The following is a 14,972-nucleotide window of genomic DNA, read 5'->3' on the forward strand; positions in this document are numbered from 1 at the left end:
AAAATGATTGAGACACACTTGCACTTACTTAATCTTCATTGATGTTTCCATTGTGATCAGCTCCAGCCTTCAGAAATGCCCACCTATGGAGCTCAGATTTTTTTTCATGCCTAGTGGTTTTTATCTTTGCATTTTGTGCGAAGGCACCAGTCAAAAACATTGATGAAACAGCTGTGCTGGTCTAAGTTGTTAACATCTCTCTCTCATGGAGTTTGTCATCCCATGCAGCAGAAGTGGTTGAATAAATTTTGTGAGTACTCCTCATCTGCTTCAGTGAAGGGTCAGTCATATTAGTTTGAACCACTGCTGGAAATTATGACACATGTGACTGCAATGAAGAAGTGTGCTCACACAGTCATTCATCCATCCAAGTGTGGTGGGTTGGAATCTCTAGTAGAAGAGGAAGTGGTAACTTCTAGGACTGCTGGCTGCTATTTGTGCAATAAGTATCCAATAATACTTAATGTAAGATTCTTATTCTGTATCTTGCAATGCTTAACATCTGAACTTCTAGCCACTGAAGTAAGAAACTGCTTGACACAATGTTCCTATTAATAGGAATAACAGTCTTAAGGTTGCAGGAAAAATAAAAAAAATGGAATTCCTATGCATTATGAATACTCCGAACTCAGTAAGCAGTCTCATGCAATTTTTTAAAATTGTCATTTCTGTTGTCAGTCTTAACACTGCTGTTATGAAGTACTGCACTGAGTGTGAGCAAAATCTATTGCCCCAACAATGGGAATAATTTCCCCACAACAAATATAATTTTTAAGATTATGTGGCTATAATAGACTAACAAAAGTAGCTTTGATGCAAGATCTGATCTAGTCTTCTCTGGAGACCAAGTCTAGACCAAAGGGTTGTTTAAATACCTAATGTCAGGTGAGAAATGTGATAAGGATCATGTGCTGCTGGACTGATTAGTCATGTAAATTCAATTAAAGATACCTGGTTTTCCACTATAGCCACTTTTTTTTCCTCTGGATTTGTGGTAACACAATTATGCACCAACAGAGGGTGCGTAAGAATTCGTGTATATAACTACACAGAGGCAAAGTTAAGATTATCACCTTCTACTTTTGCATACCATAGATTTGCTGAATGAGCCCCATGGAGCCCTGGGACTATTCTGTCATTTGTATGTGCATTGGTAGTGTGCATAGTACTATACAATTTGCAATATGTCTTGTTGTCTCAAAGAATAGATGGCATTTAATATACTTGTAATATATTTCACAGACATATCAATAGAACTTTACCTTTTGTACAGCAAACTGTCTCTGAATACCAACTCTAACTCAAGGTGTAATAAATGGGTTCTAAAGGTCCAGAAGTTGTTTTAACAGTCTATAAGGACTGATATTATCTTTTTCTTTCCCACAGCTGGACCATATAGTGGTTTAGGTGAAGTCATCCATCGAGACAGTGTTCCAATGCATACATTTGCCAAGTATCTTTTTACCTGTCTCCTACCTCATGATGCTGAATTGGCATACAAAAGTGCACTGAGAGCCATGCGGTATGTATTCACAAGTCATCTAGAAAGAACACTAGTAGAAGTTTGAAAAATGGGGAAAAGCTTGGTAGTCAAGACCTAGCCTTTTTTTCTAAAAACATTGTTCTGTTTAAGGAGAAATTACTTTGGTTCTGTCATCTGTAAAAGCAATTGATGTCTGTACTAACTACAGTATAATTTATAAATGTACAATTAGTGTTTATATACAACTATAAAACAGCATTCTATATTACAAATCCTTCTAGAATTCCACTACTGGGAGTTGTGGTTTTATATTGAACAACAGCTTTAGGACGTGTGTGTGTTCTTTTACTGATGTGACTGTGTGTGTATGATGCCAGTGGCAAGGAAATGAGGCAAGAGGCATCTCACCAGCAGTCTTGGGATCATCTGCTGCTTAGCTGCTTCCCCCCACTTTATATAATGATCATGATGTCATATGGTATGGACTATCCCTTTGGTCAGTTTGGATCACCTGTCCTGGCTGTGTCTTCTCCTAACTTCCCATGCACCCCCAGCCCCTCCCCAGCGTGGCAGTATGAAAAGCAGCAAAGGCCTTGGCTCTAAGTCCTTTTCAGCAATAACGAAAACATCTCTATATTATCAACCCTGTGTTCAGCACAAATCCAAAACATAGCCCCATACCAGTCACTGGGAAGAAAATTAACTCTATCCCAGCCAAAACTAGCACACTCTAGAAAGCCAAATGAGGAGAAAATAGTCCCATGTTCAAAGGACTAAATGGGATGGCGTGCATCAAGTCAGGCCAAAGGTCTGCTTAGCCTGTTTTGGTGTTTTGCCTCCAAGACTGTCTAATAGTGGATGTTACGGAAGGAATGTAAGAAATATGAGAAGCAAATTTGCATACTTGCTGCTTGCAATTAGAATTTTTGAATTCAAACTTTTAGAATTAAAATTTTAAAAAGATCAGTTTTATAAAGTACACTCGTCTCCTTGTATTCAATTTCAGTCACTACCTTAAAGTGTTTCTCAGAGATTGTGGGGAGTTTTCCTCCTTAAACCAAACTACTGAGACCACATTGAAAGGCTAGAATAGTTATCTATGAGTAGCTTTGCACAGTGCACTGAATGCTTCAGTGAATGTTATGTCAACATGCCATTCCTCTTGAAGAAGTATTTGGGCTTTCCCCAGAAATAAATCATAACTAATAAGTTATTTTCTGGAAATTTCCTTTCTCAACTGGAAAAATAAGCAAGACACTGAAAAATCCAAATCTCTAGTTGATTATGGGGAGCTCCAGCCATCTTTTTGCATGAAGCTGTCATCTTGGCCAAAGAAATTACTTCTCAGACAGACCAGCATAAGAAAGAGTTGTCTGTTTGTTTCTATCTGGTAAAATTACAGGAGACATCAGCAGAATCAGGGCTGTTCTCCATAGATCTCTTGGCATCACTTTTAAGGCAGATGGGAGTTCAGATTTTTAATATTATTTACTTAGGCATTTTTAATATTTTTTAGTATATTTGGCACTCTTAAAAAATGTGGACTGCTATCTTGAACTGCGGTGACAGAAGATGCAGATGCTTTCTATTCCATGTCTGTGTTCCTCGAAACGTCTCAAAAATTCTTATAAAGAACATTGGTTACTTTTTCCATTCATACCAAAGGGATACTTCGGTATACAAAGCACTCCTGATACAAACCAAATGAATAGCTAACTAAACCTAAATATTGTTTTGGGGGGAGGGAAGAAAGAAAACAGGAAGATTGAATGTTGTAGTGGGTTGATGCTGACTGGACACCAGGCACCCACCAAAGCCACTCATTCACTCCCCTCCACAGCTGGACAGGGAAGAGAAAATTTAACAAAGGGTTCATGGATTGAGATAAGGACCGGGAGAGATTGCTCATCAAATACTATCACGGGCAAAACAGGCTCAACTTAGAGATATGCATTGAATTTATTACACTAACAAAATCAGAGCAGGATAATGAGAAGTAAAATAAAACCTTAAAAACACCTTCCCCACAACCCTCCCTCCTTCCAGCTCTGCCTCCTACCCCAGCAGCGCAAGGAGATAGGAAATGGGGGTTATGGTCAGTTCATCACCTGTGTTTTCTCCCGCTGTTCAGGGAGAGGAGTTGTTCCCCTGCTCCACTGTGGGGTCCCTCCCATGGGAGACAGTTCTCCTCAAACTTCTCTGATGTGAGTCCATCTCACAAGCAACAGCTCTCTGCAAACTGCTGCAGTGAGTCCATCCCACAGGCAACATGATGCAGCATGGGTCACTCTTCCATGAGGTGCAGTCCTCCAAGGCCAGGCTGCTCCAGTGTGGGACTCTGTCTCCACGGGTCTCCCTTGAGGTCACAGCCTCCTCTCAGGCATCTACCTGCTCTGGCATGGGGCTCCTCCATGGGTTCTGGGTGGATCTCTGCATCCCCATGGACCTCCATGGGCTGCAGGGGAACAACCTGCTTCACCATGTTCTTCACCACATACTGCAGAGGAATCCCAGCTCTGGTACCTGGAGCACCTCCTCCCCCTCCTTCTTCACTGACCTTGGTGTCTGCAGCGTTGTTCTTCTCACATGTTCTCACCCCCCTCTTCTCTGGCTGAAATTGCAACTGTGCAACAATATCTCTTTTTCTTTCCAAAATATGTTGCCACCATTTCTAATTGACTCAACCTTGGTCAGTGGCATCTCATTCTTTGGAGCGAACAGGGATTGACTTTGCCGGATGTTGTGGAAGCTTCTAGCAGCTTCTCACAGAAGCCATCCCAGTAGCCCCTCCACTGCCAAAACCTGGCTGTGCAAACCCATTACGAATGCGTCTCATATTTGTGAGGTGGAATGGATCAGAAGAGGGAACTTGAACCATCTCTTCCTTCATGGCATGGATAAAATGTTTCCACATAGAAATATGCATGGTTGCTCATACTTTTAAAAGTGAAGCGTATTTCTTTCTTCACTTGAACATTTATGAAAGAAGCTAACTTCCCAAGATGACAGCTAGTTGCTCTCCAGACATAAGTGTTTAGTGTCAGTCTACACAGGTCATTGACCCATGATGACAACTCTGGAGTATTTTGCCTCTCTGCATTCAACATCATCTGTTGCCATTTCATTTCTTGTTTTTAATCTTCTTTTAGCATGTGGAACACTTAGTGTGAAATCAGTATAATCTGCAACCATAAGGCCTTTCATGCATGCACTTCAGGGCTGCAAGGACAGGGTGTGCTATCCTTGATTGTCACTCTTGTCTACAGTTCTCTGCTTGCAGCACTGAAACAGATGGAGTACAGCCTTGGAGAATGTGGATCTGCAGTGACCTAGTTGACTGTTCACTTGGAATGTGAACTCAAATGTTTCCCTTCATTTGGCTGATTCCCTGTTAAGCCTGAATTTCAACTCAGGCTTTGTGAGTCAGCCTTTAATGGTGATGTTTAATCACAAAGTAGCTTTGCTAAAACCAATTGATGTTTCAAAGGGCAAAAAATGAAGAATGCTAAATCTGCTTGTGCTTGTTCTAATGTTCCCTAATCTTGCCACCAATTCACAACAGCATTTCTTTTCACAGCAAAGGAACATAGAAGATGGCAATGAAATTCAAAGTGACAGGAGATTTTCCTTTCATGATCTTTGTCTATTTGCTGTTACTCATAACCTAATAATCCTTTTTGCATTATGTTAGTTAGGATTTTTCCTATTTGTTGAAATTATTTAATAATGCTTTTTTTCCCCTCCCTCTTCTGTGCTTGGAAAAAATAAACTGGGAAATTTATATGTATTTTATTTTTATATATATAAAACTATATAGAGGTGTCTCAGTAGTACTAGGGAAGAAATTTGACTCGATACAAAACAGAAGGGAAGTATCTTTTTTCATATTAACATGTACATTATTATTGGTCGACTACAGTTTAAGGACCTTTAAAATTACTTCATATTTGAAGAGCAAAATGTCTTTTTTGGTATGTCTGAATTTATTGCAAGGTCAAAAACCTTATGACTTGCTGAATATCCTTCTCCCTTACTTTGAGCATATGCAAGTGAAGAAAGTATATTCCAAATATTGGAAAATACATGTTCTCCGTATGATAGAGAACTACTCCACTTTCCTTCCTGAGGACTGGTTCAAAGACTGAAACAAGGCAAAGGGAAAAAGCTTGAACTTTATGGATGATGCAGAAAGTCTCTGCTGCCTTGGCTAGTGAATGGCTATCATGGTTTAACCCCAGCCAGCCATCAAGCCCCACGCAGTTGCTTGCTCATTCCCCCACCAGCAGGATCAGGGAGAGAATCCAAAGGGTAGAAGCAAAATTCCTGGGTTAAGATAAAGACAGTTTAACAGGTAAAGCAAAACACAAGAACACAAGCAAAGCAAAGCAAGAAATTAATTCACTGCTTCCCATGGGCAGGCAGGTGTTCAGCCATCTCCAGGAAAGCAGAGCCCATCACGCACAACAGTGACTTGGGAAGACAAACACCATCACTCCAAATATGTCCTCCCCTTCCTCCTTCTTCCCCTCGCTTTATATAATGAGCATGAGGTCATATGGTCTGGAATATCCCTTTGGTCAGTTTGGGTCACCTGTTCCGGCCGTGTCTCCTCCCAACCTCCCATGCACCCCCAGCCTCCTCACCAGCTTGGCAGTGCGATAAGCAGCAAAGGCCACAAATCCAAAACATAGCCCCATACTAGCCACCATGAAGAAAATTCATCCTACCTCAGCCAAAACCAGCACAATGGTTTAATTGTTCTGTGAATTCTTACAGATGCCTGCTAATGTAGGCAAGTTTGGCAAGTGGACTTTTAAGATTCCCCAAGAAAATAAGTGGTTTTCCAATATCTTTATACCCAAACCTGCACATTTAATAAACAAGGTCAAGAGTTCTTGCAGCTTTAGTTTTGCTTATAAGTAACCTAATATAATAATGATTTGATGAAATAGTATTTCTTTCTTATTCCAGGTTGCTAGTATTAGAATCTATGGCTTCTTTGGGAGATACGTCCCGTCCACACCACATTGCATCAGTTGTTCCAAACCGGTATCCCCGCTGGTTCACCCTAAGTCATATCGAATCCCAGCAGTGTGAGCTGGCATCTACCATGCTGACAGCAGCCAAAGGTACATTGCTGTCAATTATATACTCAACTAAGTGTATGCTTTTAATATTTCATTAAATAAACAGATTATAAAAATTGTGTTTGGGAATTCAAATTGCAGTCTGACAGGAGCTTGAAATGGGAAAAACAAATTGAACTGACTTAAACCTGTCAATTTTCTAGAAAAGTGGTTAAACTAGCTAGATAGATTTGAGGCTGATGAGACAGTTTTTTGTTCTTCTGACACAGTATAGACTGTGAAACCCGGGAGTAGACAAATTACTTCTAAAATTCAGAAATTGGGAGGACTTTTGGCCGTGTACTACACTGACACCATCAGGCACTAGAGGAATTTGTGATAATTTTCTCTTTTGTTCATGTAATTTCATTATGGAAGGTTTATAAAATCAAAATGTGCATAACTGAAACAATGTACTATTTTGAAGCAAAGGCAAGCTCAATTATAATGCATTTCTGTATGTTTTGGAAACTTGTTCTGTTTTGGTGATTCTGTTTACACCTTGCAGGTGATGTTCAGAGGCTGGAAACAGTGTTAGAATCCATTCAGAAAAATATCCACTCCTCATCACACATCTTCAGACTTGCCCAGGATGCATTTAAAATAGCAACACTCACGGACAGTTTGCCAGACATCACTCTTCTGAAAGTTTCTCTGGAGCTGGGCCTTCAGGTATTTTATTTGTTCATTGTTACTAGAGTAGAAGACAGGAATTTGACCCTGTGTTGGTAGGTACAGCTGTTTAAGTCACTGAGGAGCCTCTCAAAGACTCTCTTTGGGCTTTACCTGAAATTTTTTGATTCTGTTTTCTGATGTAAAGCACAGTTAACTGGTAAATACAGAGCAAGGATCTGTGCAGTCCCTTTGTGCCATTTGAGTGGAAGAGAGAGCTTAGAGCAGCTGGCTGCAGGGTATTCCTCTGTTCAGGCGTAAGAAAGGAACAATGCAATGGGTTTGGGAGTATATATAGGGATGGCTAGAGAGCAAAATTATTCTGCTTGCCAGAAATAATAGTGTCGTAGACTTGTTTGGATTGCAAGGGACGTTTAAAAGTCATCTAGTCCAACCTCCTTGCAATGAGCAGGGACATCTTCAACTAGATCAGGTTGCTCAGAGCCCTGTCCAACCTTACCTTGAATGTTTCCAGGGATGGGGCATCCACCACCTCTCCGGGCAACCTATGCCAGTGTTTTACTACCTTCATTTAAAAAACTTATTCCTTATATCTAGTCTGAATCTACTCACTTTCAGGTTAAAAACATCAGCCCTTGTCCTATTGTTACAGGCCCTACTAAAAAGTCTGTCCCCATTCTTATAGGCCCACTTCAAGTACTGAAAGGCAGCAATAAGGTCTCCCCAGAGCCTTCTCTTATCCAGGCTCAACAGCCCCAACTCTCTTATCATTTCCTAATAGGAGAGGTGTTTCATCCCTCTAATCATCTATATGGCCCTCCTCTGGACTTGCTTTTGCAGATATTTTCCATGGCCTTGAGAGGTTTCTTGTCATTCCTCCCATTTTCCCTTCCTTTACCTCTAATGATATTTGGTAGATGCTTGATGAATTACTAGAGGAAGCCAAGGTCAATCATAATGACTCGTTTCAAGGCAGACTGTACCAACAGCAGCCCTCTCACTTCTTTCATCAAATCCTGCACTCCACAAGCTGTGGGATGGTTATCTGTATCAGTCTCAGCTTGATGTGTGCAAGAACCTCAGATCAGTTTTTGGGCTCTTATGAGAGACTTCACAGGTTGAGAGGAGACAGATGAGTTTTAGGTATCTGGAGTAATATTGCCTTACACTGATGAATCTTGGAGTTTGCACAGTTAATTTCAACAAAAATAAATCTCTTCATCCCTCTTCAGGGAGTTCTTAAAAAAAAAGAAAAAACAAACTCAAAAAATTCAAAGATCAGAAAACCGTTTATTACTCTGCTTCAGTAAACAAAGATAAGACTTCTGGGGAAAGGATATTATCCTGGTTGCTTCTCATGCCAAAGAAAGCTACTATTTGACTATTCTAGATTTTCAGAAGCTAAGGTCAGAAAGCTGAGATTGTGTGCTTTGTTAGCCTTTCCTATTCTGAAGATTGCTGTGGAAATCTCTCTTTTTTTTCCTTCACATCATGTTTCTGGGTTAAATGTTTGTTTACTTGAGAAAGATCCTTATGATTGACTTGAATGTCACCTCAAGCATTTACCAAGTATCATTCAGCAGTAGCAGCAAACTTGGAATATCACTGTGTTCATGGATACCCCTGTGTGGATGATGGTGTCATCAGAATGTCTTCAGTAAGATCTAGTGAAAGAAATATCATGAACCTGTACTTTCTCATAAATCCAGTGTTTGGAATAAACTAATGTAGAATATGTCCACTGTCAGCCTCAAGCTTACTTAGGTGTTTTAAAAACCTTAAAGGTAGTTTGCTTTCCAGAAGGAAGATACATATCAGTTTTCTGGTAATAACTCATAGCTATATAGATTTCTGTTGAGTTTTTAATGGGTCTGGGTCTTCAAAGAGACAAGAGCAGTTGTTGGTTGCTGTAAAGTTGTTTATTGCATTAATACATCAGTCTCAAAGGCAAAGAGTTCAGAGTAGTAAAGTCCATGCTAAAAGCTTTCTTGCAGAGTCCCGAGCAGAAGCAGCAGCAGCTCCCTGGCATTTCTTCTTCTTTTTCCTTTTTCTTCTTCTTCATCTTCTTCTTCATCTTCTTCATCTTCTTCTTCTTGTTCCATTTCTTCTTCTTTTTTTCTCTCACCCCAATAGAGGGGATTTTATTAATAAATCATCCAATCAGCTAAAAACACAACTCTAAAACATTCTTTCTACACCTATCAGAACTTAATTCTAAAGTACGAAAGTATTGTCAGTTCTTACACATCATTTACACATATAATTCTATCTATTCACATAAATGGTTCTATCTGATTTATCTAGAAATGCAAGCAATGTTCTGCTATGTTTTTGTTATGTCTGGAGCTAAGTTATGAACTTTAAACTAGGCTTTAGGTCTTTTTACTTTCTTAAGGCACTTAAAGTATATTTCTACTAACTTAAAACTAAAACTTACACTTCTACTTCATATCTATGTGGCTTAATATATTTTAATTTCTCTAAAAGCTTTAATTCAATCCCTGCATTCTTTTCTCTCTCTGAGGGACTCAGAGAGGCTTCTATTTTATACACTCCAACAGATTTCTACAGTAATATTTTTCCTGTAGAAGTCTTACAGTGTCATCAATGTCTTCAGTGGCCTACAGATGCTTTCCCCTCTCCTGCCTCCCTACCTAATGGCAATTAGATTGTCTGTTTGCTATCTAGTAACTGACTGTTTATGACATCTGCCCTATAAAACCCTATTTCTCCTCTCACATGACAAACTGAACAGCAGTATCCTCACCAGGCCAACTTGTCATTGTTGGGCTGAGGAGGTGATAACAACAATTTCACAACTCTGTCACTGAGATTTCCATGACGGAAAAGCTTCTTATATTGGTCTAGATTTGGGAGTAATATTTGGAGTCCTGGGTTCTTTCTCCCTATTTCCAATGGCAGCATGTGTTATGTGACTCAGCAGAGGGAAGGTATTTAAACTAGCTGTGGAAAATGTGGCCAAATGGACATGGAGCATCTCAGGTGCATTCTGTCCTTCAGAACCTTACTGGCGCAGACACTCTGAGATCTGCATGTACAGGAGGGGCTTCTGTTTCTCCATTTTCCTGCTGCATGCCACATCAATGTCAGTATTACCACACACCTGCAGACAGGTACTGCTGGCAGAACTGCTGAGCAAGTTAGTGCAGGTTATCGCTTGATGCGTATTTGGCAAGTGTGCTGTTTTTAACACCTGCCAAAAGTTAAACTCCAAATAAGCTACTCCCCTTCCCTCACCTCACCCAGTAAGGGAGGGATAAAAGCAGAGACTATTGTTTGAGATAACAATTTACTGAAAGCACAACACAATGGAATAAGACACACACAATAACAACAGCAATATTGATAGCAAAAGTATACAAAAAGAGAAGGTGTTTTACCTACAAAAAGGTGTTCATCACCATGTTGGGCAGTTACAGGCTCCTTAGGAGAAATGGGCAGGTAAGGTGGGGAGTGTCTGACTATGTAATGGAGGGGATGGAGTGTATGGAACTGTTGTGAATGAGTGTTTTAAGGTCACTTAAAGAATCACTGGCAAAGGTATCAACAAAAACAGGTTTCATATAAAAAAAACAGCATGACAAAGTTTGTGGCAAGGTTTACTCTACTACTTACTAGATGGATTAAACACACAGAGATAAAATCAAATAAAGATCCAAAATCATTCAATCAAAATCATAATAAACCCAAAACGATCTACATGGAGGCTTGGGGGGGGGCAGACAAAAGGGTAGGAAAGGGTAAAGATAAGGAATATGCTCTAAAGGCCCAACAGCACTTAATTTAACTTAAACTTAGCAGCACTTAACATCATTTAGCTTAAATGATTACTTAAGTCAAAGAATTTAGCAAAGTATTCATATAGAATTGACTATACCAAAACAGTAACTCACAAGCCTAACTTACAAATCTAATATACTTGAGAATCTAGGAGAGCAGCATTCCTGGTACATTTGCTATAGCATATTCACACTGTCATGCACACAGACATAAAGAGTCTGTACAAGATACCTGTGAAAAATTCCCATCTAATTCAGTGAAATACTCGCTTCAGATGCCTTTGCATCTTCTCAGCGGGTGAAGGCTTGAGCCTTGAGGAGTGGGAGTATCAGCCCAGGATTCATTGTCATCATTTGGCAATCCTCTGAGTATAGCAAATTTGAGTTTGCTGACTCTGAAAGGCTCCACTCGGTAGGAGATTGCTGGTTGCAGCCCACTGCCATCTGGGGAAGCTCAAAGGCTCTCACTTTAGACTGGTGTTTATAGGCCCACAAGACAGTGGGCTTTGGTCATCATAATTTTTGATCAGTTTCCATGAGTCTATTAAAAAAATCCGTGGGGAGTTCCTCTTTTTTTTGTACAATCTGGTATACTTTAGACACATTTTTAGATTTTGGGATAGCATGTTTCATTAAAAAAAAAAAAAGCTGGTATTTGATTAACAAATCTTGCTGGACTTGATTATTTGGATCCCACTTCAGATCCACAGAGGGTAAATGATCCCATATTGACCCCTGATGTACACCCTGAGCATGAATTCTTTCCGCTTCTTCCCTAGTGGTCACCAGGCCTTTTTCCTCATGAGTTATTAAAGCATCTAGTATCCCCTGAAAATCATTCCAATAAGTATCTTGTGTTCTAATGATTGTTTCCACAACCTTAGAAACCTTTTCTGGATCCTCCCAGTAAGTCCCTGCCAACTCCTTCCAAGCTTGAAAATCCAACACCGAAAATGTCACTTTAAGAGTTACTGGTCCCTCAGCTCCTACTGCCTGCCACAAGAGGCTTGTGCAACTCACGTGGTCCCCCTTGTCTGGCCTGCTATGGGGCTTAAAATTTTCATGTCCTGATACAGGGCTAAGACTTTTACTACTACTGTCACTTTCTTCTTCCATTTCCACATCTGCTCCCTTTCTCCTCGTTTGTCTGTCTGTATTTAATACAACATTTACCTATGCTACAGGCAGAGCAACACCTTTTGAGTGGTTCCTTATCTTCCTTTTCTAATAGTAAAATCATTGGATCTCTAGGCACATGTATACATTCCTTCTGCAAATCAGGATTATTCTGCAAATCAAAATATAAATCAACATCAGGGGCTTCGTTCCATTTGCCTTCCCTTCTACAAAACAGTATTAGTTGCAAAATGATATTATAACTTACAGCTCCATTAATGAAATGAATAAGGGCAAGGAGACCAGCTCCCCTTTTGATGCCTTTATTGAGAAATCAGCTCTGGGTGGGAGCCCGACGGGTCACATGCACCACCGCCGCCGCTCCCGATGGACGATCCAGAGGAGGAAAAGGAATTGAGCTTTGCTGTGCAGCAGAGCTGGGCCTTCTGTCCTCACAGGAGTCCCGCAGAAGACACTGGTTGGCTCGTAGTCCAGGGGTGTCATGTCGATCGGGTGCTGCTCAGGTCATGGTGACAAGGCAAGAGAGTCCTGGTTGGTGATTTCATCTTCTTCACTGTTTTTCTTATTTGGGAGTACCATTTTTAGTTTTCGATGTTATATTGGCTCGTTGTTTTTAGGGGATTTTTATTAGTGAGTTGTATCCCATAAGCACTTGCAGTTTTCTTATTTGCCAGGCACCATTTTGGGAGCAGCGAAGGCTTTACCGACAGGGAGGGGAAAGGGCACAATGGCAAGACAATTCCAGGGAGTGGGAATCAGAACAGAACAACAGCAACAATTAACATAAAAACAGGGTGTTTTCCACAGTCAACAGAACATTAACAGAACAAACAGGAGCTTGTTCTTAACAATTAACAGGCCACTATTCTGGATCATCGAGCTTATACATTGGCCACCAATAATTACAATATTTCACAAGTTGTTTTCACATCAGGGGGTTGTCCCCCCAAGCTTTTCTTCTTCTTTAAGACACATTCCAATGGGGAGATTTTTGGGGTCTCTTATCTCAGGAACTGTCAAGATAGCCTTGCTCCCATATTTAACACTTTACAAACCTGTTAACACCTTCAAAACATTTTAAAACTTTTTACAATCATTTTATAACCTTTCATAACCTTTCTCAAAACAGAGATTGCACTCCAGGCATCCCTGTAGTAGCACATGATCTTACCCAAGCCGGCAACCAGTTACATAAACCTCTCAGCCTCACACTGCATACTTTCTCTCAGTGTGACACATGCAGGCAAAATACTTTAAAATAAAGTACCTTATTTAATGTCATATTCTTTGTCCCAGAATGGGAAGTGTGGTCTACTTACAAGACCAGTGAAATGGAAGATCTCCACAAAAATACTTCAATATGTGCTGGCGTGCTGACGAGTCCTCTGGTCTGCTGAGTTGCTACCACTTTTTCCCATCTGGGGTGCCAGAAGCTGTCACTGAAAACTAGGAAATAAACTCTCCAACCAATTTGTTTGGTTAGAAAGCTATTACTTTATTAACAGCTCTGGATGCATGGGGATTTCTCCTCAATGCATGCATAAGCAGCAACCTAACAGACCTGGTTATATAATGAAGCTAATACATATTCTATTACATATTCATTACATTTCCTGAATACATGCATATATGCTAATTATTTATGTGAACTTATTTGGATATGAGTAGGGGTCTTTGGAGGGTCTTTGGTGGTCATTTGGGAACATCCCATTCCTCAAAATCCCTTTAGTAGTCCTGGATCTTTCTGATGAATCTTCTTTTCTTGAGAGTATCTCAAATATGTGGTCAGGTTATGATGCACTTCTCTTATTCTTTGCTCTGGCACTCCATCTCTGTTCTCAAAATTAAGACATCTGCTAGTACATATTAATCACTAATATAAGTAAACAAGGAAGTATTAGCTAGCACAAGACTATTAGTCACAAATGTAGGGAGTTAACACAAGGCCACATAATCTCTGGCTTTTGTACTAAGCACTGCATGGTACCAAACTAAGCATTAACCATGGATATAGGAATCATACACGATTGTGCTATAGTTAAAAGAATTTTCTAACATCTTCCCCCACTGCTGCATAGACTCCTTCTTAAAGAAATATAAATTGTTTGGTAACATTATTCAGGCAAAAAAAAATTTTCCAAGGCTGTTTGTTAAAAACCGGGAGCTCAATAGACAGCACTAGTTCCTGGAGCAGACAGTGTCTCAGATAAGCTCAAGAGGAGCTCAGCCACGGGGTTGTTTGTCAAGGCTGAGTCCTAAGGAGCATTTCTCAGATCATAGTGTGGCCACGGTGGGGGAGGGGGAGGGAGGACTTAGCAATTGCAGTTGTCAATGGCATAGTTTAGAGTCTCTGGGTAAAGATTAAGGGACACACAGTGGATGTTATCGTGGAAGTCTACTATAGGCCACCCAGGTAGGACAATTATGCCAATGAATTATTCTTTAAGGAACAAAGGGACACCTCTAAATCAACCACCCTCATCCTTATGGGAGACTTCAACTTACCGTATGTTAACTGGGAACACCACATAGCTGGCACAAACAGGTCCAGAAGATTCCTAAAACACCTGATTGACAACATCATGGTAGGTACAGGTGCTAAGAGGAACTACTTGGAAAGGTGCCTTCCTTCATTTGTTGCTTGTTAACAGAGAGGGGGCTGTGATTAAAGTGGCAATTGGTGGCCATCTTTGCCACAGTAACCACAAAGCAATTGAGTTAAAAATCTCTGGTGAGAGGAGGAAAAGTGCCAGCAAAACTCCAACCTTGGACATAGAGAGAGCAGACTTCAGG

The 14,972-nt window shown here is 40.3% G+C and overlaps 1 protein-coding gene across 2 annotated transcripts in view; it reads left to right on the plus strand.

Moving 5' to 3' along the window:
• The window catches only part of LOC148220403 (zinc finger SWIM domain-containing protein 6), a 284,732-nt gene that overhangs the window by 239,022 nt on the left and 30,738 nt on the right, over positions 1–14,972 (plus strand). For both annotated transcript variants that reach the window (XM_088155656.1, XM_088155655.1), the window contains exons 10-12: positions 1,387–1,522; positions 6,455–6,612; positions 7,118–7,281. In XM_088155656.1, the coding sequence (XP_088011782.1) occupies positions 1,387–1,522; positions 6,455–6,612; positions 7,118–7,281 (458 nt within the window). The remainder of the gene's footprint in view (positions 1–1,386; positions 1,523–6,454; positions 6,613–7,117; positions 7,282–14,972) is intronic.

Source organism: Sturnus vulgaris, chromosome W, assembly GCF_052056855.1.
Source record: "Sturnus vulgaris isolate bStuVul1 chromosome W, bStuVul1.hap1, whole genome shotgun sequence".
Taxonomy (NCBI): Eukaryota; Metazoa; Chordata; class Aves; order Passeriformes; family Sturnidae; genus Sturnus; species Sturnus vulgaris.